This window comes from Juglans microcarpa x Juglans regia, chromosome 2D, assembly GCF_004785595.1.
Source record: "Juglans microcarpa x Juglans regia isolate MS1-56 chromosome 2D, Jm3101_v1.0, whole genome shotgun sequence".
Lineage (NCBI taxonomy): Eukaryota > Viridiplantae > Streptophyta > Magnoliopsida > Fagales > Juglandaceae > Juglans > Juglans microcarpa x Juglans regia.
Genome location: NC_054596.1, coordinates 7,833,720 through 7,854,362, shown reverse-complemented (window position 1 = coordinate 7,854,362; position 20,643 = coordinate 7,833,720). Strand labels below are relative to the sequence as shown.

The 20,643-nt window shown below is 38.7% G+C and overlaps 4 protein-coding genes across 5 annotated transcripts; 3 read left to right on the top strand and 1 right to left on the bottom strand.

The window, feature by feature from the left end:
* Positions 1–14: 14 nt before the first annotated feature.
* Positions 15–2,465, bottom strand: LOC121248381 (40S ribosomal protein S19-3). Its single transcript, XM_041146842.1, has 4 exons — positions 2,181–2,465; positions 1,163–1,253; positions 866–1,049; positions 15–310 (listed from the first exon to the last, which is right to left on the bottom strand). The coding sequence occupies exons 1-4, from the start codon at positions 2,262–2,264 to the stop codon at positions 238–240; spliced, it is 432 nt and encodes a 143-aa protein (XP_041002776.1). The 5' UTR covers positions 2,265–2,465; the 3' UTR covers positions 15–237.
* A 343-nt stretch (positions 2,466–2,808) lies between these two features.
* LOC121248295 (probable mitochondrial-processing peptidase subunit beta, mitochondrial) lies at positions 2,809–10,656 on the top strand. 2 transcript variants are annotated; one of them, XR_005937418.1, is made up of 10 exons: positions 2,809–3,553; positions 7,633–7,797; positions 7,963–8,100; positions 8,184–8,335; positions 8,446–8,554; positions 8,739–8,837; positions 9,293–9,358; positions 9,653–9,848; positions 10,033–10,140; positions 10,267–10,300. XR_005937418.1 is itself a non-coding variant. In XM_041146714.1 (9 exons), the coding sequence occupies exons 1-9, from the start codon at positions 2,888–2,890 to the stop codon at positions 10,351–10,353; spliced, it is 1,590 nt and encodes a 529-aa protein (XP_041002648.1). In that variant the 5' UTR covers positions 2,809–2,887; the 3' UTR covers positions 10,354–10,656. The 2 variants fall into 2 exon arrangements, 1 of the variants encoding a protein (XP_041002648.1); XM_041146714.1 differs by lacking the exon at positions 9,653–9,848 and having other exon boundaries at positions 10,267–10,656.
* A 1,145-nt stretch (positions 10,657–11,801) lies between these two features.
* On the top strand, positions 11,802–14,039 carry LOC121248374 (protein PLANT CADMIUM RESISTANCE 9-like). The gene is made up of 4 exons (XM_041146835.1): positions 11,802–12,161; positions 12,410–12,481; positions 12,758–12,967; positions 13,536–14,039. The coding sequence occupies exons 1-4, from the start codon at positions 12,026–12,028 to the stop codon at positions 13,610–13,612; spliced, it is 495 nt and encodes a 164-aa protein (XP_041002769.1). The 5' UTR covers positions 11,802–12,025; the 3' UTR covers positions 13,613–14,039.
* Positions 14,040–16,211: 2,172 nt separating this feature from the next.
* On the top strand, positions 16,212–20,013 carry LOC121248352 (biotin carboxyl carrier protein of acetyl-CoA carboxylase 2, chloroplastic-like). Its single transcript, XM_041146806.1, has 7 exons — positions 16,212–16,713; positions 17,510–17,563; positions 17,649–17,809; positions 17,917–18,217; positions 18,372–18,443; positions 19,600–19,665; positions 19,772–20,013. Exons 1-7 carry the CDS (start codon positions 16,576–16,578, stop codon positions 19,793–19,795), a joined length of 816 nt encoding a protein of 271 aa, XP_041002740.1. The 5' UTR covers positions 16,212–16,575; the 3' UTR covers positions 19,796–20,013.
* The last annotated feature ends 630 nt before the right edge of the window (positions 20,014–20,643 follow it).

Sequence of the window (20,643 nt, the reverse complement as noted above, 5' to 3'; positions counted from 1 at the left end):
AATCTTGAATGATAAGACTAAACATATCAAATTATAGATAATTGAGTAAAAATAGGTTGTCAAAGCACCAAAATTTGAAACCAAAACATCAACCACGTCTATCTTAACAAAGCACTTGGCAGATGGGACAAAATGTTGTCTTGATACATTCGCAGTAGTAGTTGCCACATTTTTCAACAAAAGTAGAAACCTAAAATAGTAAGACCAATGCTCTACCAGATCTCTCGAATACATTGATCAGGGGGCAACAACGATCCTCCCAGCAACTTGGTCAAGGTCCCGCTGACCAGTTGAGGTGATTCTCCTTCCACTAAGAAACAGCCATAAATAAAAAAGGTATCAGCAAATAATATCACATTTCAAGGGAGATGTGCCAAGTGATTATGATCAAAACCGTAGTGCAAAATGTAGAAGCATCCAAGGGCAGGTTGAATGAAAAAAGAAAGCTTAGCAACGTCTTCTCATTGGGTTTTTTTTTTTTTTTTGTTGGGGGGGGGGGGGAGGGGGAGAAGAGGGAAGCGTTACAAGTACATTTAAAATTAACAGAATAATTCCCTAACATAATTTAGCATGAGAACTTTGACAACACAGAAATTATATTCGGATATTTAACGCAGAGAGACTAGAGGAGGGAGAAAGATGAAGCAGAGGTTGGTGATGATGAGAGAAATGGTATAAGGGGCTAACTCTACAACATAATGGAAATATATCTGCATGTAAAGTTCCACTTTGATGGGATGGAAAAACTAAATCTGTGTTCTATCCATAAAAAGGAGCATCTATTGTCTTCGCATCATTGTCTATACCAAGTGTGATCACCTTGATCTTTGCAATAGAAAAATGGTTTAAATAATGTTGAGCTCACCCCTTTGGGTCAACGTCAATAATGTTCATTTGCTGCAACTGTTGTAGAATGTGGCGAGCAACAGAACCACTGCTCTTGCAGAAATGGGGTGGACGACTTCCATTCCTCTGACTCCCACCATAAATCCTTCTAAAAGAACCAACACCAAGACCTCCCCTCAGGTAGATCTTCCTTGCCATGGAGGCTGCACAAGATTCGGAGACATAAAAAATATATAAGCACGTTGCAGACCACGGGCATAAGAGAAACTGTTCAGGATGCAGACCAGGATAAAAGAAGTGAGGAGACGATTCTTACCAGCTCTCACATAATACCAATCAGGGTCATAAGGAGCCAGTTCCTTAAACCTTGCAGTCTTCACAATATCTGCCCACTCCGGCAGCTCCATCTGCTCACAAAAGATGAATGAAAAGGAAAATTAGTTCACATGTAATAAAAACAGCATACAACCACACCAAACTACAATGTAGGATACAACTTAAACTTCCAATTAAGAAACATGCCAAAGAATGGCCAAAAGGCTGTTAGATATCGTGCATCAAAACAGCATGCATTTGAGATACACGTTTCAACAATTTTTCTACCTATCCTAATTGTACTGAAAAATAATTCCAGAAACCCCGGGCATACAGTCAACCGAAACTTTGATTTAAAAAACAAAAAACATTTCAGATCGTATATAACAAGAACCACCAAAACCTCATACAAGAGCATAAAATAGACGTATATGAATGGGAACAACACACTACAATTGAAAAAGCAGATAGATATTGAAGTGGAGTAGAAACTAAATTAGATCAATTAATTCTAGGAAAAACAGGAGGGCATTACAAGAATGCATTGCACTATGTTAACCTAGCTATTTATTTGCTGAACAACTATAATAAAGAAGCCACAAAAATAAGAAATTTCTTCATTGTCTGTTATTTTCCTCGGTTGTCCCAGCCAACAAAAAGCCCAAAAATACAGACCCGACTCAGCAATCATAAGTAAGACTCGCGGTTACTTCAATTAAAACCAATCTTATTCATATGATGACTCGCGGTTACTTCAATTAAAACCAATCTTATTCATATGATCATAACAACGTAATACAGCTCATATTTGGAGAAAAAATAAAAATTAGGGCCAAATCCAAAAACCCATATCAGCCATAAATCAGCTACCAATATTTAAAAAAAATAAGAGCCTAGTTTTCTTACAGCTTCTAGTCTTCTACTCCATTTTTCCTCCAAAAACAGGCCGGCTATGTAAGAGTAATATGTGTGTGTGTGTGTGTGTGTGTGTGTGTGTGTGTGGTGGTGGATATACATACCTTGCCGGATCGCTTGAGATGAGCCGAGTAAGCCTTCACGAACTCGTGAGGCGAAACGTCCTTCACAGTCGTCGCGGTCGCCATTGATGAAACAAGGTAGAGAGGCTTGGGTCGCACAGGTGAGGGAGGGTAATCGCTTGGGGGCGACGAAGTTGGCTCTCTCTCTCTCTCTCGCTCACTAGGAATCCCGATTCAGTAGCATTAGGTTTTATACGCAGCAACCCCGTTAGGGTTTCCAATCTTGGACTGATCCATTAAGGGTTTTGTATTTGGGTTGGGTGCAGAAAACGGGCTTTATGTTTTGGGTCGACAGTGTAAATATGTCGGCCGCCTAATATAGGATTTCATTTTACATTATAATAGACACAGTATATCTAAAACCATAGAAAAAATTACAATGATTTTATATTTTGAAAATTATTTCTATTATATTTCTATAAAGAAAAAATGTCTCTGTAGGGATTAGTCCCACAAGCTCACCCCATTCATCAGTCGCATTCTTCACACACTTAAAGTGATTTTTATTTTTTTTTATTTTTTCTTTTTCTCCCCAACACGGTGTGCAGCGCTATACAGCGGCTGATGTAAATAAATTTTCATTCCGTATACGGTATATCTACGGGGAGACCAGCTCTCAGTTCCTCTAGAATCGAAGGCAGCTCCTCACTTCTTCCCCGTTCTGTCAAACCCTAGACAGTGAGCCAGAGATGGCGATCAAGCATCTTCTAGCCCTATCTCGTCGCTCCCACAGGGTGGCCACGTCCGCCTTCGCCAACACCGTCCGATCGGCTTCGACTTCTCCGGCTATTGCCACGCCATCACCCCCACCCCCCTCCCCTCCTCCCCCAAGCGCCATGGTCTACGACCGTCTCGCAGAAGCTGTTAAATCCAAGATCAAGGAGCTCGAGAATCCGGACCCACGCTTCCTCAAGTACGGGTCGCCCCACCCGGTCGTTGCCGACCATACCCGGATCCTCTCCGCCCCGGAGACCCGCGTGACCACCCTCCCCAACGGCCTCCGTGTCGCCACTGAGTCCAACCTCGCAGCCCGCACCGCCACCGTCGGTGTCTGGATCAACGCCGGGTCGAGGTTCGAGACCGACGAGACCAACGGTACCGCACATTTCCTGGAGCACATGATATTCAAGGGCACGGAGAAGAGGACGGCCAGGGCATTGGAGGAGGAGATCGAGAACACGGGGGGACATCTTAACGCGTACACGTCGAGGGAGCAGACCACCTACTACGCCAGGGTCATGGAGAAAGACGTGCCCAAGGCGCTCGACATCCTGGCCGATATATTGCAGAACTCCAAGTTCGACGAGAACCGCATTAGCCGCGAGCGCGACGTGATTCTCCGGGAAATGGAGGAGGTAAGTTAGGGATTTGATTGGATTCAATGGGATGCATTTATTGGACTTTGTTTATTAGTTTTGACTGTTTGTGGGTGAGAGTAAGTAAAATTCTGAAGCATTTTTTTTTTGGCTACAGAAATTTTGAAGCTTTTTAATTGGTGAGTGTTTGTTACAGTTCGGCGAGTGTGGTTTCGTTTGTTTGATAGGTATTTTATTGTTAATATAACAGGGTCAAACTCTCTTTTTTTTTTTTTTTTTTTGTGATTGTTACGTACGAGGTTAAAATTTTCAGCTAATGGCTTGGTTTCGAATCCCGGGTCCAAGTCTTGCATTTGGGCACTAATACGAAGTTATTATAGTTCACGCGTGATGATGGAATTGTTAACCACGAATTTATGCATTGGTAATTACGTGCACATTGCACATGATATAGGTTGTTAGGTTAAGAATATAACTATTAGTGAGTTTTTAAATTGGAAGAGTTAGTTAGTTGTTTAAAAAAAAAAGTTGTATTTTAACACAGAATTTGTAGGTTAAGGCTCTTTTTTTTTTCATCTTCTTTAATGGTTATCATTCCCATGCCTATTAAGTGCACAAATTGGTTGATGTTAGTTTTTCAACGGCATAATGTGATTCACTTACTGAATAATGGGGGAAGAAGATTGCAATTTTATTTCCCACATGCCCCTTTAGACTAAAAGCTAGCATTGCAGGGATCTTTTGCAAGTTGTATATGGAGAAGGCCTATGAGCATGCTAACTGAGACTTCTTACTATACCTACGTGGGAGGTGTGGATTTGGAGAGAGATGGCGGTCTTGGATCAAATGGTTATATCAACGGCGAAATTTTCAGTTTTGACAAATGGCAGTCCAGAGGGTTTTTTTAGTAGCACCGGAGGTTTAAGACAAGGGGACCCGTTCTCTCCTCTTCTTTTTGTCCTTGTCATGGAGGCGCTTAGTAGAATGATTTCGGCATTAGTTTATTAATGTCTTTACGATGGGTTTTCCAATTGGTGGCCCCAATAGGGTACTATTAACATTTATCATTTGTTGTTCACAGATGATGCACTAATCTTTTGCGAGGTATACCAAAACCAGGTTCAGGCACTGAAGGCCCTCCTACTTTGTTTTGAAACAGCGTCCAGTTTGAAAGTGAATTTTGACAAATAAGAAATGGTGTCAGTTGTAAGTGTTAACAATATAAGGCAATTGGCTAGCACGTTGGGATGTAAGGTTGCCTCTCTCCCCATGGAATACGTTGGCCTCCTGTTGGGGACTGCCTCTAGAGCTATTCCAATATGGGGCACGGTGATCGAGAAGATAGAGTGGAGATTGGCCGGCTGGAAGAGACTATATTCGTCAAAGGGTGGCATGATTACCTTAATTAAGAGTACGCTGTCTAATTTACCTTCTTACTTCCTGTCTCTATTCCCTATTCCTACAAGTGTGGCATCCCGGATTGAAAAACTTCAGCATGATTTCTTGTGGAGTGGGAACAAAGCTCATGACTTGTCCTTAATCTATCGTTCCTAGAATGTATTTTAGGTGTTCTTTTGTATAATCTCTGTATACACGGGCTATGTCTATTCATTCGTATCAATAAAATTTACCTTTTACTTAGCAAAAAAAATTTACCTACTTACTTCCTGTCTCTATTCCCTATTCTTGCAAGTGTGGCATCCTGGATTGAAAAACTTCAGCATGATTTCTTGTGGAGTGGACTGAGAGATGAATTCAAATTCCATCTAGTCAATTGGGACAAGGTATGCTCCCCAATCTCCTCTGGTGAGTTGGGTATTAGAAATATGAGAGTTTTTTATCAGACGTTACTTGGAAAATGGTTGTGGAAATATAATATGGAACCAGATGCACTATGGAAGTCGGTGATTGAGTCCAAATACAGAGGTTTTTTTTTTTTTGGGGGGGGGGGGGAGGGGTTGGTGTACTAGAGAGGTGGGTGGGGCTCATGGAGTGGGAGTTTGGAAGCACATTAGACGAGGATTGGGGGGGGGGTCGTTACTCGACATACAAGACTTGTTTTGGGCGAGGGCACTAAGATTAAATTCTGGAGTGACATATGTTGTGGAAATAGTGCTTTAAAGGAAATATTCCTTCTGTGTTTCGGGTGACATGTGAAAAAGCTTTAGTGGCTGATCTCATGGTGATATTGGGGGAACAAGTCCAATGGAACATCAATTTCAGTAGGGTGGCCCAAGATTGGGAAGTGGGCAGCTTTGAGGATTTTTTCAGCCTAATGTATTCCATAAAACCAAGCAACCAACGAGCTGATGTGTTGTGGTGGATACCTGCAAGTAAAGGTAAATTCTTGGTTCGCTCTTTCTATAAGTCACTCACACACTCACCGAATAATCGGTTCCCATGGAGAATGATTTGGCGACATAAGGCCCCTCTTAAAGCGGCATTTTTCACGTGGACAGCTTCCCTGGGTAAGATCCTGACAACAGATAACTTGAGGAAATACAGGGTGATTATAATGGATTGGTACTGCATGTGTAAGAAAGTTGGGGAGATGGTGGATCATCTATTTCTACATTGTGAGATTGCTAGAGTGTTATGGAATGAAGTGTTCAGCAAATTAGAAGTAGCTTGGGTTATACCTGCTACAGTGGCTACACTATTGACAAGCTGGACAAATTTGAGAGGCATTCAACAAATCAAAGTTGTGTGGAAGATGGTTTCAATATGTATTTTGTGGTGTCTATGGCAGGAGCGCAATGAACAGACGTTTGAAGACAAGGAGCGCACAATAGAGGAATTAAGAGCTTTGTTTACTAGAACTCTATGTACGTGGGCCATAGCTATATAGCTATAGACTTTAATGGCCTCGACTTTCATGACTTTCTTATCTCTATTGCTTCAACATAGATATGGTGTATCTTTGTATATCATCTTGTGTACTCGGGCTATGCCTATCATTATTCAATATAATTGTAAACTTATAAAAAAAATGTTTCTCATTTCCACTTCTTTCTCCCTTCCTGCAAATGTGTGCTTCATACTATTTTACTATGTTGGATCTTAAAAGTCATGATTACTTTGTTCCTTTTTTTCATAGTATGAGTAAATCCCCATCAACATTTATGCTATGTTTAGTTTGAGGATCTTCTTTGTTGCTTTTAGAGCAGTCTTTGAGCTGAATGCCCTAGACATAGGTTTATAGGAAACAATGACATAACTTTCTTAGCACAATAAGAAAGATAAGTGACGAAAACTCGTAGGTGATCATTTACTGCCCTGCCTTGCCCTTACACAAGTGGATGCTGAATATAAATGTACATTTAACGTTATACAAGCATGGAATTTTGAGATACAATTTACACTTTATCCTGTTGCCCTTCTCTTCTCTTGTAATGCCTCAATGGAAAGTCCAAACCACATGGCCTATACTCCAAAATGATTAATCAATGATATAATTGGAACCTCATTGGAACATTATAAGGAGTAAGAACTTCTCGTTCCCAAGTAATGTGGAATCTCATACACCACCTACCCTTATCCTTATCATATGAGGTATCACAATCTCATCTCTTAAATTTCCGACGTCCTCATCGGGCCAGTCTATCATAGGTGGCACGGCTCAAATCCTACATTTCTAGTTGGGATAGACTCTGATACTATTTGTAACGTCCCAATAAAAGGTCAAAACCACATGACATATACTTGACTAGTTAATGATACAATTGGAGCCTCATTGGAACATTATAAAAAGAGCAAGAACTTCTCTTTCCCAAGCAATGTGGGATCCCATACACGACCTACCCTTATCGTTATCATATGGGGTATCACATCTCGATTACTTTTATGAAGTGTGAAGTGTCTCTTCTGTGCTAAATCAGTAGCATGTGTGATAAATGAGAAATACTACTAGTGCCCTTTCCGAGTCAATAATCTAACACAGACTGTTTCATGTATTATTCAACTGATGTGGAAGTACTGGTGTTTTATTTTTCTTTGGTGGAGATGTTTGCCCTCATTCGTTGCTTATAATGTTTTGTTAAGGTTATAGCAAACTTGCTTATAGGTTTTGCTATCTTGCTTTGTGTGTTTTAAGTTTTTATCTCATGTCCATGCTGTAGGTTGAGGGGCAAACTGAGGAAGTCATTTTTGACCATTTGCATGCAACGGCTTTTCAGTACACTCCTTTGGGTCGAACTATTCTTGGACCTGCTCAGAATATTAGGACAATTACAAAAGATCATCTCCAGAACTATATACAAACGCACTACACGGCACCCAGAATGGTAGGCAAAAATAACGAGTTTCTTAATTTTTTGTTTGTGTATAGTGGATCGGAGGAATTGGTGAATATGTCATATTGTGTTTAGTTTTATTGCATTTTTCATCAATATGCAAGACTTGCTTTGGGAAGGGATTGTCATGGAGGTTTTTTGGGACCTATATCTCAGGTCATTGCTGCTTCTGGAGCTGTGAAGCATGAGGACATTGTTGAGCAAGTAAAAAAATTGTTCACAAAGTTATCGTCAGACCCAACCACAGCTACTCAGTTAGTTGCAAAAGAGCCAGCAGCTTTTACTGGTTCTGAGGTGGGGAGATAAATTGATTACTTTATAATATCTTTTATGGCTGTGTATGATAGAATAAATTTTGTTGACGTTGTAAAAACCAGGTTAGAATAATTGATGATGATGTCCCCGTGGCACAATTTGTGGTTGCTTTTAATGGAGCATCTTGGACAGATCCCGATTCTGTTGCTCTGATGGTAATGCAGGCTATGCTGGGTTCATGGAATAAAAGTGCTAGTGGTGGAAAGCACATGGGGTGAGTTATTTTCAGAACTACTTACCTTTGTGGCATATCGGGTTTCGTTCTTCAGTAAGGCATTTTCTCTTTTAAGCACATCCATTGATAAAATGAAAATCTGTATACAGTTCTGACTTGGCACAGAGGATTGCCATAAATGAAATCGCAGAAAGCATGATGTCTTTTAACACCAACTATAAAGACACTGGGCTATTTGGTGTTTATGCTGTTGCTAAGGTGAGATCCCTAAACATTGTTGAAGCCATCAAACATTTTTGTCATTTACAGAATAAAATGTAAAATGTGGATACCTTTTTTATCTTCATTTCCTCCTTTTTTGATGAAAAAACTTGGACATGGTGCCATTAGTTTTATTGTAACTTCATTTATTTGTGATGAATTTGTTGTCTTGTTATTTCAGCCGGATTGTTTAGATGATTTAGCATATGCAATAATGTATGAGACCACCAAGTTGTGTTGTCGAGTTCTGGAACAAGATGTTATTCGTGCGCGTAATCAGGTACCCACCAATGCTTTCATTTTAAATTGATATCAGATACATGGTTACTTCAGATATTATTATTATTTTATCTGAACCAGGCCAAGCTCTAAGAATGAGCTTAGTACTGTGACTAATAATCTTAGCTGGACATTTTTATCAGATACATAGCTATTTTTGAAATCAAATTGTTCTTGTGAATGTGAAAAGCCATTTCATAGTGCATTTTTTTGTTTCTTGTTTGTTCAAATTAAACGTTGGTTGAAAGAAGCTTCAATTCCTTGAGGATGACAATGAGATGGGGTGCGATACTGATATTTTGAAATGGTATTATTTTTTCGATATGGCAGTTGACAAATTTTCTATTGTTCTTTGTCCAAGATTATGTTCACAAACAGTCTCATCTACGTGATTTTGTGGAATTTGGTAAAATCATTCTTGTAGTTATTGTTGCTTACCGGTGTCTTTTATTGCAGTTGAAATCTTCTCTGCTGCTTCACATCGATGGAACGAGTTCTGTAGCTGAAGATATTGGGCGCCAGGTGCAACTTCTCTCCTTATTGAAATGATAAGAGAGAAGAAATGATTCATTTAGTTTACTGTTGTATATCCTTTTTAATCTATTGTATATGAGTTAGTATTAAAAAACTGCAAGCAGAGAAAGAAATATTTCATGCAGTCACTACCGTCGAGCTGGTTTGAACCAATATCATTTGACCAGCTGATTAACTTCAGCAGGTCACTCTTATCCCTTCACTGTGTGCTTCCTTAGTTCAACGTGCATATTATTTCTTGCTTTGAAAGATGAGATCTCTCTATGATTTAATGGCTACTAGGATGATAGTTTGGAAAGGTGTTGATGGGCACCAACATGGACCGGTTCTTGAAACGAGTTCCTCAACGGGTCTAAATTTTCCATTGGCTTATTTTGGCTTTCTTGGACGAGTTTTCAAATTGATTGTGGGTTCAAGTAAATCACATTCCCACGGGTTTATATCAGGTGTTATGTATGTGCTTGGCAAAAAAGAGAAGGTGATATATGTGGTTTCTGTATGTTTCAGATTAGAAGTAACCACTGTAAATCTCAAATTTGATTGCTAGCCCGGACACCCACGGTTATTAAAAAAAAAAAAAATCTCAAATTTGATTAGGAAATCTGTTCTGCTACAATTCGCAATTACTAATTTTGCTTTCCGTGGTATTCTTGTGCATGTAGCTACTTACATATGGCCGAAGAATCCCATTTGCCGAGTTGTTTGCCAGAATTGATGCTGTTGATGCAAGCACAGTAAAACGTGTTGCAAACCGATTTATTTGGGACCAGGTAAGTACCATTAGGTACCTAAGTTACTGGATCTAGAAAATAAGTAAAATTTTACGTAGAGATTTTTCACCAGTTTGTTGATCAAAATGTGATGGACTTGTCTTCATCCGGTGCTTGGTTTTGCAGGATATTGCAATTGCCGCGATGGGGCCCATCCAGGGTTTACCTGACTACAACTGGTTCAGACGCAGGACCTACTGGAACCGCTACTAGTTCGCATCTGACTTATTCCTTTTTGTTGATCCTTACCTTTTTGTTAGGTGTTCTGGTCTCAGATGATTTCTTGCATTTTACACAACCAATGCGCCCTGAGAGATGTCAGGGCCTGGCATCTTAATCTATATGTTTTACTGTTTTAGGTCTTGTTTTTGTTTTTGTAACATTCATATGTAGAAGTAAGCATGCTGCCATCATAGTTGTGATTGTGAAATTTTCGGTCAGCTCTCCCATCCTGCCATTATTCCTCATCGTTGGAACCTATCACAGTAATCGTTTTGTTCTCAACGATTTACCTTCTGGTCGACTCTGTTCTGTACATGGGGTTTCACCTTTTGCTTGGCCCGATAATAAATTCAATTCAAGGATGTTATGGATATCTTCGAAGGTCAACGTGCGTATTGCTGTAGCACATTACAATTCCCGGAATTTGAAATCTTGTTATTTTATTTCTCGAATAATAAGACGACTTGAAAACCAACACTAGTTCAACGACTAGTTAATTAGTTATTACAAGCCCATCAAATCACGTCACAGCGAAATTGCTTGGAATTTTGGCATTCATATGGGTTCATGAGTTTTTTTTAGCTGTTTTCATTTGCTTTTTTTCCTAAATTAAAAAAAAAAATGGAATGGAATGGAATTACGATACTTCTGGTCCATTTACGGGTTTTTGGCTGTATCTTTTATATGTATTTTTTTTTCCCATGGTATTTAGAGGTGTCCTCTTCCATTCAAACAGCTCAATCATCAACAACATTTTCGTGTATATCTAGTTGATGATGAATAGAGCAGCCCCTCAAAAAAGAAAAGAAAAAAGCAGCCCCATTTTTTGGTTGACGAGGGTGAGTGCTCGCCTTGCGTCTCTTTCAATACTTCTGACCTATATTTACGGGTCATGGCTTTGGAAATGAGGAATTTCATTGCTGTTTCTAATATTGTTATTATAAAATAAAGTTTACAAGCTAATGCTACTTAACGTGATACATTTGGATAGTGAGTTGAGTTGAGTTGAGTTGAATTGAGTTGAGTTTGAGATGAGATGAGTTGAGACGAAAGTTGAAAGTTGAATAAAATATTGTTAGAATATTATTTTTTAATATTATTGTTATTTTGGGATTTGAAAAAGTTGAATTGTTTATTTTATTTTGTGTGGGAATTGAGAAAAGTTGTAACGATGAGATAAGATGAAATACTTCTTGTATCCAAATCGGGCCTTAGTTTATTTCAAAAGAAAATTTTATAATATCTTATATTGAGCTATAAGCCTATAAGTTGTAAATTTTTTTTATAAGATATCTGAATAGATCAAGCATTTTTATTTTAACACAATGACACCTCTATATCTAAATTTCTTATTTTGGAATGAAACATCCAAGCCTTATCGGAAACGGTATGTGTCTGAAGTGATCTATTCAACCAATTCAAATATTTTAAAAAAGAAGAAGAAGGAAGAAATCTTCAAAAATGATAAAATAGAAACAAAGTTTAGTCAATCACTTCTGCAGATTCAAAACTGGATTTTCCTAGCAATTAACTCAAGCCAAGAAACACACGTAAATCCCAATCCATTGCCTACTATTTATAAGACCCAATACCATAACCTAGAGGCATTCAGAAATTCCCTCCATCACCTATACATCCACAGTATCTATAATTTCTTGCACCAATGTATCCCAATAAAGCCGAAGCTCCCTATGCCAAATCAGCTCCACCACCTCCAACTTCAGCCCCACCATTTGCAAAGCCTCGTGAGGGACAATGGTCTACCGGACTTTGTGATTGTTTTGAGGATCCATCCAACTGTAATTGCTGCCATGGATTAATTTTTTAGAAAAATTCTTCTGCCACTATTCACCACCCCACATCTTATGAAAAACACCCTCACACCCTATAAAAAGCACTCCCAAACCCTATGAAAAAGTTATAAGTACGGGGTGTGTGAATGAATAGTGGCTGATGCATAGCATTCTTCTTTTTTTAACCCTTACAATCTTCCTCTCAAAATTGTCCCCCCCGTTCTTGATGTCTTAACTCTCGTTCACTTTTGTAGGTCTCATAACATGTTGCTGTCCATGTGTCACCGTAGGCCGGATTGTGGAAATTGTTGATAGAGGGACCACATGTAAGCAAAAATATTTACACCTATTGTCAGTATAAACTAGTCTAGTATCGCTTAAGTTTTATAATACTCTAGAGTTAATGATTACATTTATTTTCCATTAAAGGTAAATGAATTAATGCTCAACTGCTGGGGGTACCCCAGTTAGGGTAGTTAGTGTAGCTTTGGGTAGGTTGAATTAAGCCTAACATGTCGAAATACCTAATTAAAATTTGAAGCTCAGCTTGTTGAAAAGTTACTAACTTGGGAATTAATGAAGTTAATTTGTTGAATGGGCAGCATGTCTGATTGGTGGCCTCATCTCCTATGCCATGGGCTCTGTTGGCTGCGGATGGCTGTACGCTTGTACATACAGGTCCAAACTGCGAGGCCTCTTCTCACTGCCAGAGGCTCCTTGTGCAGATTGGTTGGTTCATTGCTGCTGCTGTGCTTGCTCTCTTTGTCAAGAGTATAGAGAACTCCAGTATCGTGGGCTTGATCCCTCCATTGGTAAGCTCTATTCCCTTTTAACACAAGCATGCCTTTTCTGTCTCGGCTCCTAGAGGTCTTGATATCTCCAACGTGGCAAGAGTCCTTCTAATTGGAAGTCGGTGTAAAATACACTCTCTATATAGTTAAGATGGTAGGATTCAATTTGAAAGAGAAGTTTAAAATTAAATTCTTCTTGCAAATCAAATCTTATCATATCAACGGTGTAGTGGTCATGTCTTCTATGCCGCGGCTTACAAATATAACAGATTTAATCACATAATCAATATTGGAAAAAAAAAAAAAAAAAAAAACTTGATAACATCTATTTCCTAAACCATCACTCCAAGAACAAAGACCAAAAAGGAAAGAAATGAATCTCGATCTAAAATCCTGACTGAAAAAAATAAAAGAGATTCTCGGTTGTAGGTTTCATGATGACGAGTCCCTTTGTGTGTGCAATGGATTTATATTCCATCGATAAAATAACATGCATCGTATTAGATATCCAAACATATAGATTGGAAGTTTAAGATTAGTGATGAATGATGCATTTTGGTGCTTATTTGTCGTTATCTTTTGCGTGAAGGTTGGGAAGCCAATGTAGAGAAGTGGAACAGGGAAGGACTCACGCCTCCTATAGTTGCGCCTGGCATGGCTCGTTGATGCAAAAATTGTATTTTTGCCATAAATAAGATTTGATTGTTGTATATTTCTTTCTTTAAGACATTGTCATTTTGTATTATATGAAACGTGAGTGTGCAACTCTCTGTTGTCTTGTGCATGCATTTGAGCCCATTTCTGTTGTTTGTTTGGCTTCTGTAATTCTGAATGATTCATTGTATTTTTCCATCATTTCTTCCACCCTTTTACATACTCTTTAATTGCGTGATTTAAAACCTATGGCTCTCTTTTTAATGTCTACAAAAGTGCATGTTCAGCAATTGAAGTATATAATCTTGACAAAATGATAGCAGCAGGAACATCCTGGATTGAAGCAATATGGTGGGATTCAGATTGAGGGTCCATGTTTCTTTTATTTGCTTGATTATTTTGGTCAACGTTGTCGGTAGTTTTGACGAGCCAACTCTTGGCACAGGTCTGACCTTACATTTGTCAAGCTCTCTGTTGATGCTCTTAATTCAGTCAACATGTTCCATAATTTGGAAAAGCAAGTATACAGAGAGAGAGAGAGAGATTTGGTCTTTCAATTTACAAGTTATCTTCTCCGGTGGTGTATCAGCACCTTGATACTCTAATATGGCGTTTATTACCTATTATTTTAGCACAAATGATCCAAATTCGTGAATTGAAGGCTATAATTTATGATATCTCGTGCAGATATGACCACGTTCATTTGATAGATTGTCATTATGTTAGAGAAAAGCGATGTTCAAAGTCGTTCTCATCCATTTGGTTTACAGGGGGCTTTGGCTTAAAGTATATCCTAATGACCAATTTCAGATAAGTACATGAACTAAAGAACAAACATAGACATATTTTTCAGAATTGAATTCTTTTGGAAGCATTTAACCAATCCAACGTCTCTGCACCGGTTAAATTGACCTCAAACAAAGTACTCTTTCCCTGCTATCACCCTATATAATAATCCCAAACAAGTTCCCTCAGAAACCCAATTCACCATTTCCTACCACAAAACAAAACAAGTCTCTTCGGTTAGAGCTCTTTCATGGACTCTGATTACAGTCTCCAATTCAATATGGACATGAAGGCAGATCACTATCTGGAACTCGAAGGTGGCGACCACGACCAGAATGATGTTCTCTATGCAGATATTAGGAAGCAAATTCTGCTTTTGACAGCAGATGAGGATGAAGATCTCCACAAAGCCAAACGGCGAAACTCCTCTATTGTTGCCAAAAGAAGCTCAAACAGATTAACAGCTTGTACTTACCCTGCTATATTACAACCTGGAAGCTATTTCAATTGGTGGGAAAATGAGAGTACTAATTCAGTACCTGCATGGCTTCTAAACTTGTGGAAAAATGCCAATGGAACTGGGGTGTTTATCCCTCAGGTGGCCAAAACCAGAAGATATTACAAACCAGGTATGTGCTTAATTTCCTTTGTCGGATGACTAGAAAAGTACTCTTGTCCCCAGTTCCTGGGACTGATATATCTGTCAATTGTTACAGGGCGGATGAATAGGAGAGCATACAAGCGAGTGGAAAACAAGTTCTGATGAACATAAAATACATCTTCACGAGTCAAAGAACCCAGAATCTACCTTATCAAGAAAGTATAAGATTCCAACATGATAGGATGAAACGAACACAAATAGATAGGATCTAAAGCATGCAGTTTTAGTGGTGGTTGTACAGAAAGACAGAAACAAAATCGACTGCTGCAAGAGTCATGAACGAAAAGCATATCTTGTAGTAGCATATAGTAAGGAACTTGCAACTGAAAGTTCTTTAGTGAGGCCAATGGAAGTTAAAGGACTGACCCAAAAAAAACAAACCTACTCTAGCAACATGTCAATGAAATGGAATGGTTTGTACATTGCTGCATCCAATCTAAAGCAGATCTCTCAGATGGAAGCAAAATACAGTTCTTAAGCATGCATTATGCAGAAGTACAGGATCTGCAACATACTTGCAGTAATGGCACCATACTCAAGTCTTCAAATTGTATCGAATTATGTAACTGTAGATTGAAAAGAAGCGTCATATCCTTTTAAAAGTGGAATTTTTCGAAAGAGATGTCATTTTGAACTTATAAGACTATTTCAGAAAGGAAAATGCTAGGTCCCGCCGGGGATCCCCTCTCCTTTTCTTTTTTTTTATATAAATTTTTTTGTACTTAGTGGTTATGTGTTGTTTAATAATATTGTAATTTTTTTTTTAAAATATATAAGTGTTAAAAAAATAATTCAAATAGAGTGTGCGAGATTCGCACACTTTAATACATTTGTTATTATCGAGTAGATGAAAAAAATAATCTCAAATATATATAAATTTAAAAAATAAAATACACGATATTTTGAATATTTTAATACTGTAAATATTATAATTTTTAATTGGTACGTGTTATTATATATTGATTATTTATTTTATTTTTTTAACAAAATATCCAAATGTTACAGATCAAAATTGTAGGTACGAAAGTGTACCAAAATCCTGGATAAGAATTTAGAACTGTACACTAAACTTAACTGCTAGCCGTTCGATTTGCTTACCCCGGTTCGTGGACCCACCCTAGTCGTCCACGTCAAAGATGCACACATGGAGGGAAAGGGGAAAGCCTCTCTCTTCTCTGTTACTCTGGAGACAGCTTCTTTGTGTCGTGTCTTCGGTAGAGAAACCCAACGACATTGTTGAGTTGTGGTTAGTTAAAAGGGCGATGTTGATGGCCGCCTAGTAAACATCGAACACCTCCCCCACATTTTCTTTTTCTCTTTCTCGGATCTCTCAGATAGTCTCTTCGATCTCATCGCCCACCTTTCCCCTACAAAATCCCTTTATTTTTTCGTTCCGTTTTCACCGCTTTTCATTTTCCATCTTGAGTAGAGAGACTAGAGAGAGCTAAGAACGAAGAAACCATCGAAATCACTTTCCACATTTATCTTAATTTCTTGTTTTCTGTATTCTAATTTCCTCTCTCTCATAATGGCGTCGTTAACGGTGCCCTGCCCTAAAACCTTCTCCCTTCCCCGTCTCGGATCCACGAATAAAAGCCAGCACAAGCTGCTCTTCTTTCGTCGCGTGTCCAGTCCCACGCCGTCTGTCTTACTCGGATCTTCGCTAGTATGTTCATCCTCCCGGACTTTAATCTTTGGCATTTTCATTGATTTGCACTATTTTTTGGTGTTCAAGTTCTACTCGTGGAAATATTTATTTGTTTTTACTAGGTGGTTTTTGATTTGGTCTTAATTTATGTAAACTCTTGTCCATATTTAATATTGTGCTGTGTTGAATGATTTATATTATACATTTTTCCCTTCCGATACGTAATTTATATAAACTATTGTCTATATATGTGTCGACGATTTTAATTTTATTGGAAAAAATGAATATAAGAAGCCTTTTACTTCGTAGATTCTTTCCAGATTTTCCTGGTAGTATGTACGCGTAGTGAACAGCGTTCTTTATGTGTCGTCAGCATTACTGGTAAAATTTTGTAGTGGTCCACCTTGACGTGTGAGGAGAGAGTATTTACCCAAGTGAATGATATATGTATCTATCATAGTTTAAGACTGCAGATTGAATGTAGTTTGCGTTTCATACATCAGCATAGTTTCGATCACAGAGAGAGAGAGAGAGAGAGAGAACCTTTGCGGTCATGTCATCGTGTCTAATGAAGGCAAGAGCAAAATTACAGAAGAATTGGTGGCCGGCTTATGAGTTTTGAAATTTTCAGTTGTCTGCTTTCTACCTGTCGATTTTTGGTTTTCTGGTTAATTAAAGAAAACTAAAATCTGGTTTTCTATAAGGTTTTCGACTAATGCAAATGCACACTGTATGAAGATTAATAATGTGTAGTTCATGTGTGATACTTTTTTTGCTGCAAACTCTATTATTTAGAGGTATAATTGTCTTGCAGAGCCATAACTGGAAGCAATACAGGGATTGGAAGGTGTGTGCAAAGCTTAATGAGGTAAGATTGTTCTCAATAAGCAAAAAATTCCTTATTTGAATAAGATATTCATTATGAGCACCTACTAAAGCTACTTGAATTCTAGCTTACGGCCGAGAAATCTTCAAATTCTGCACCCGTACTTCCAACGATATCTGGAGTTGTATCACCAAAAGGGAAAGATGAGTCGGCACATCTTGATCAAGATACTGTTCAAGATGAATCGTCATTCTCGGCATTCATGTCTCAAGTATCCGATCTTATCAAGTAAGTCAAGCGAGTTTGGCACATACACATTCTTGCAAGTATTCTTCACAGTAAATGTATATTAAACACATCGTTCTTATTGAAGTTTGTATCATTTTCATTAACAGGCTTGTTGATTCAAGAGATATTGCTGAACTGCGGCTGAAGCAGTCAGACTGTGAGATCTTAATAAGAAAAAAGGAAGCTTTACAGCCAGCTACACCAGCTAGTATGCCACCACCTCTACCACCCTATGCAATGCTTCCGTCTCCTCCTCCACCAGCAACGTCAGCTGCTCCTGCTTCAGCACCAGCACCTGCCTTACCTGCTCCTGCAAAGGCAAACACTTCGTCTCATCCACCACTGAAATCCCCCATGGCTGGAACATTCTATCGTTGTCCTGGACCTGGTGAACCACCATTTGTCAAGGTAAGTGGCAGTGTTGGTGACCACTTTAAGCCCCCCCCCCCCCCCAAAAAAAAAAAAAATTGAATGTGTATATACTTCATTATTACATCATATTACATTATTCACCATATGGGAAAAACAGTAACCCCTCTTATAAATATTTAACCATTTTCAGGTAGGAGATAAAGTCCAAAAAGGTCAGGTCATTTGCATCATTGAGGCCATGAAACTGATGAATGAAATTGAGGTACCTGCTCCCTCCTTGATTGTTCAAACCTTCCTTTTTTTTTTTGATGTCAGGAACCTCTCCAAGCCAAGGCCCTTTGGACCCACCCCTGCAGAGTAAAACACGGTCCCGTGCACCGCACCCTCAAAAGTTTCCATACACAGAACTAGTTAAATCGCTGGCTTTTCACCAAAGGGTGTGGCCTCAAAGGATTGTTTGCATCCATGAGGTGTTGAACATTGGACCTTGAAAGGAGTGATACCCCAAGATCAAGGCCTTCACCACTTGGGCCAATCCCTTGGGGTTATTGTTCAAACCTGAGCGGGTTGATTCCTAAAAAATCTTCCATTCTTGTCTTTACTGGCCCCTCTTACTAGTTCATTTCTAGATGGTTTCTTTGTTTTTTTTTTATTAAGAAGATAGCCCCAAATTTATCGATAAACTCTCACTTGTGACGGAGAAATACTGTGGTTACAAATTCACGCCTAGAATATACAAAAAAATAAAAGCCCAAATCAAAATGTGAAAGCTAGAACAAAATTGGTATAGAACTGAGTACAGACTGTGCACTCTTGTTAAGACCTGTCATTTACAACATAGCACAGGCAGTCCAGCTCTATCAATTCTAAGGATCATTATAATGTCTCTTGAGCCTGACAAGAACCCTCTTGTATCCTGTTTTGCCAATAGATTAGCATCTTGATTAACTTCTCCACAAATGTGTTTAACAGATAGAAACAAGTCTTGCTAGCAATAAAATTCTTTCCCAATCGTCCCTTACAGCCCTGTTAACTGTACTAGAAAGCTGTGAGTCTGTCTCAACCTCTACTCTGTCCAGTTTCAACCTTATGCAAGCTTTGTCTCCATCTAATAGAGCTCAGACCTCAGCCACTGCGTTTGTTCCCCATCTATAGAAGGGAGAGAAGCCTACAATCAAAGCCCCTTGTGTATTGCAGATGACCCAAAGCCCGTACCATTCTTCGTTATGGATTAACTGTTGTTTTGATTAGAGAAACATTTTCTTGAAGGAAATTGCTCAAGTAACCTTAATTTTCACCTATGCATTGTTGTGCTAATATAATTGATTATTGGGCCCTTTTTTCCCCATTGGTATTTGAGACTATGTTGCATTCCACCTTGAGACCAAAGGCTGCTAATCTTCAATTTTTCTCACCAGGCTGATCAATCTGGAACAATAACAGAGATTCTTTTAGAGGATGCGAAACCAGTTAGTGTAGACACGGTGATCTCTCTCTCTCTCTCTCTCACACACACACACACGCACGTGCACATATGCTGTGGTTTATACTTCAATTTATTTATCTGAATTCCCTATATTATCCTTGCAGCCTCTTTTTGTCATTGTACCGTGAGTTACTTGGTGACGTCCTCCTCCAAACTTCTGTGTGGTAGTCACTCTTTTGGGTTTAATTTTCATTGGATTGTCAGAATTTAGTAATGTTTCTGTTACTCTGTAATTTCTTATTTAATAAGGTTTGATTAAGGATATTTATTCTCTGTTAACGTTATGATTACTACGTGTCATTTACGGCCATAAAGTTGTAGAATATAAGAGTGGCATTGGAACGTAGCTTTTTTCCTATTTTATAGACAGCTGTTCATGGTGTCGAAAAATCTTGTTATTGTTTTTTATTTTTCCATCTCTGAGACCTACGCTGACATTTCCCATATTAGGATGGGATCTCCACCTGATATTAGATCGGTGCTGCTTTCCATTATATAGAAATGACATCAACAGATGAGCAATTTAGTAAGTTCAAATTGCCAAAGCTTTCCTTAATCAATGCACTTGAAAACGTGCTACTGTGCAGCTCGAGGGAAAGTGATGAAACAAATACTGATAGATTTGCCCATCAGCACTAGAGTACTAATTTCAACGTGACGTATTTTGTAAAGCATAGATGTGCAAGAAGGCAAATCTGAGGTCGATAGGTTGAGAGAAATCGAACTCTGCATCAGTGAAAAAGTTGATTATTACTTGTAACAAATGAGGCGGGTAAAAGGGAGACAGAAATGCCTCATTTCTACGTCAACAATTGTTGATAGTCCATTCCACAATAACATCTATACTCACATGGTGAGACCCACAGACAACTGTAAGTCTCGTAAATAAAGACGGTTGGCAAGTGAAATCCATGTTATAACATGTGCCAACTGTTTGACATTGGTGCATATCATATTTAATCGTTCAGTTAGGCCA

What these genes read in the sequence shown, in the direction of transcription:
- LOC121248381 (XM_041146842.1), bottom strand. Translation starts at nt 2,264, where the DNA reads ATGGCGACCGCGACGACTGTGAAGGACGTTTCGCCTCACGAGTTCGTG. An exon ending in TTGGTATTATGTGAGAGCTG is followed by an intron (nt 1,050 to 1,162) that starts GTAAGAATCGTC and finishes AATCTTGTGCAG; the next exon opens with CCTCCATGGCAAGGAAGATC. An exon ending in ATTGACGTTGACCCAAAGGG is followed by an intron (nt 311 to 865) that starts GTGAGCTCAACA and finishes GCTGTTTCTTAG; the next exon opens with TGGAAGGAGAATCACCTCAA.
- LOC121248295 (XM_041146714.1), top strand. Translation starts at nt 2,888, where the DNA reads ATGGCGATCAAGCATCTTCTAGCCCTATCTCGTCGCTCCCACAGGGTG. An exon ending in CAGCTTTTACTGGTTCTGAG is followed by an intron (nt 8,101 to 8,183) that starts GTGGGGAGATAA and finishes TGTAAAAACCAG; the next exon opens with GTTAGAATAATTGATGATGA. An exon ending in ACCGATTTATTTGGGACCAG is followed by an intron (nt 10,141 to 10,266) that starts GTAAGTACCATT and finishes TTGGTTTTGCAG; the next exon opens with GATATTGCAATTGCCGCGAT.
- LOC121248374 (XM_041146835.1), top strand. Translation starts at nt 12,026, where the DNA reads ATGTATCCCAATAAAGCCGAAGCTCCCTATGCCAAATCAGCTCCACCA. An exon ending in TGTTGATAGAGGGACCACAT is followed by an intron (nt 12,482 to 12,757) that starts GTAAGCAAAAAT and finishes TTGAATGGGCAG; the next exon opens with CATGTCTGATTGGTGGCCTC. An exon ending in TGGGCTTGATCCCTCCATTG is followed by an intron (nt 12,968 to 13,535) that starts GTAAGCTCTATT and finishes TTTTGCGTGAAG; the next exon opens with GTTGGGAAGCCAATGTAGAG.
- LOC121248352 (XM_041146806.1), top strand. Translation starts at nt 16,576, where the DNA reads ATGGCGTCGTTAACGGTGCCCTGCCCTAAAACCTTCTCCCTTCCCCGT. An exon ending in TCTTACTCGGATCTTCGCTA is followed by an intron (nt 16,714 to 17,509) that starts GTATGTTCATCC and finishes ATTGTCTTGCAG; the next exon opens with AGCCATAACTGGAAGCAATA. An exon ending in CAAGTATCCGATCTTATCAA is followed by an intron (nt 17,810 to 17,916) that starts GTAAGTCAAGCG and finishes TTTCATTAACAG; the next exon opens with GCTTGTTGATTCAAGAGATA.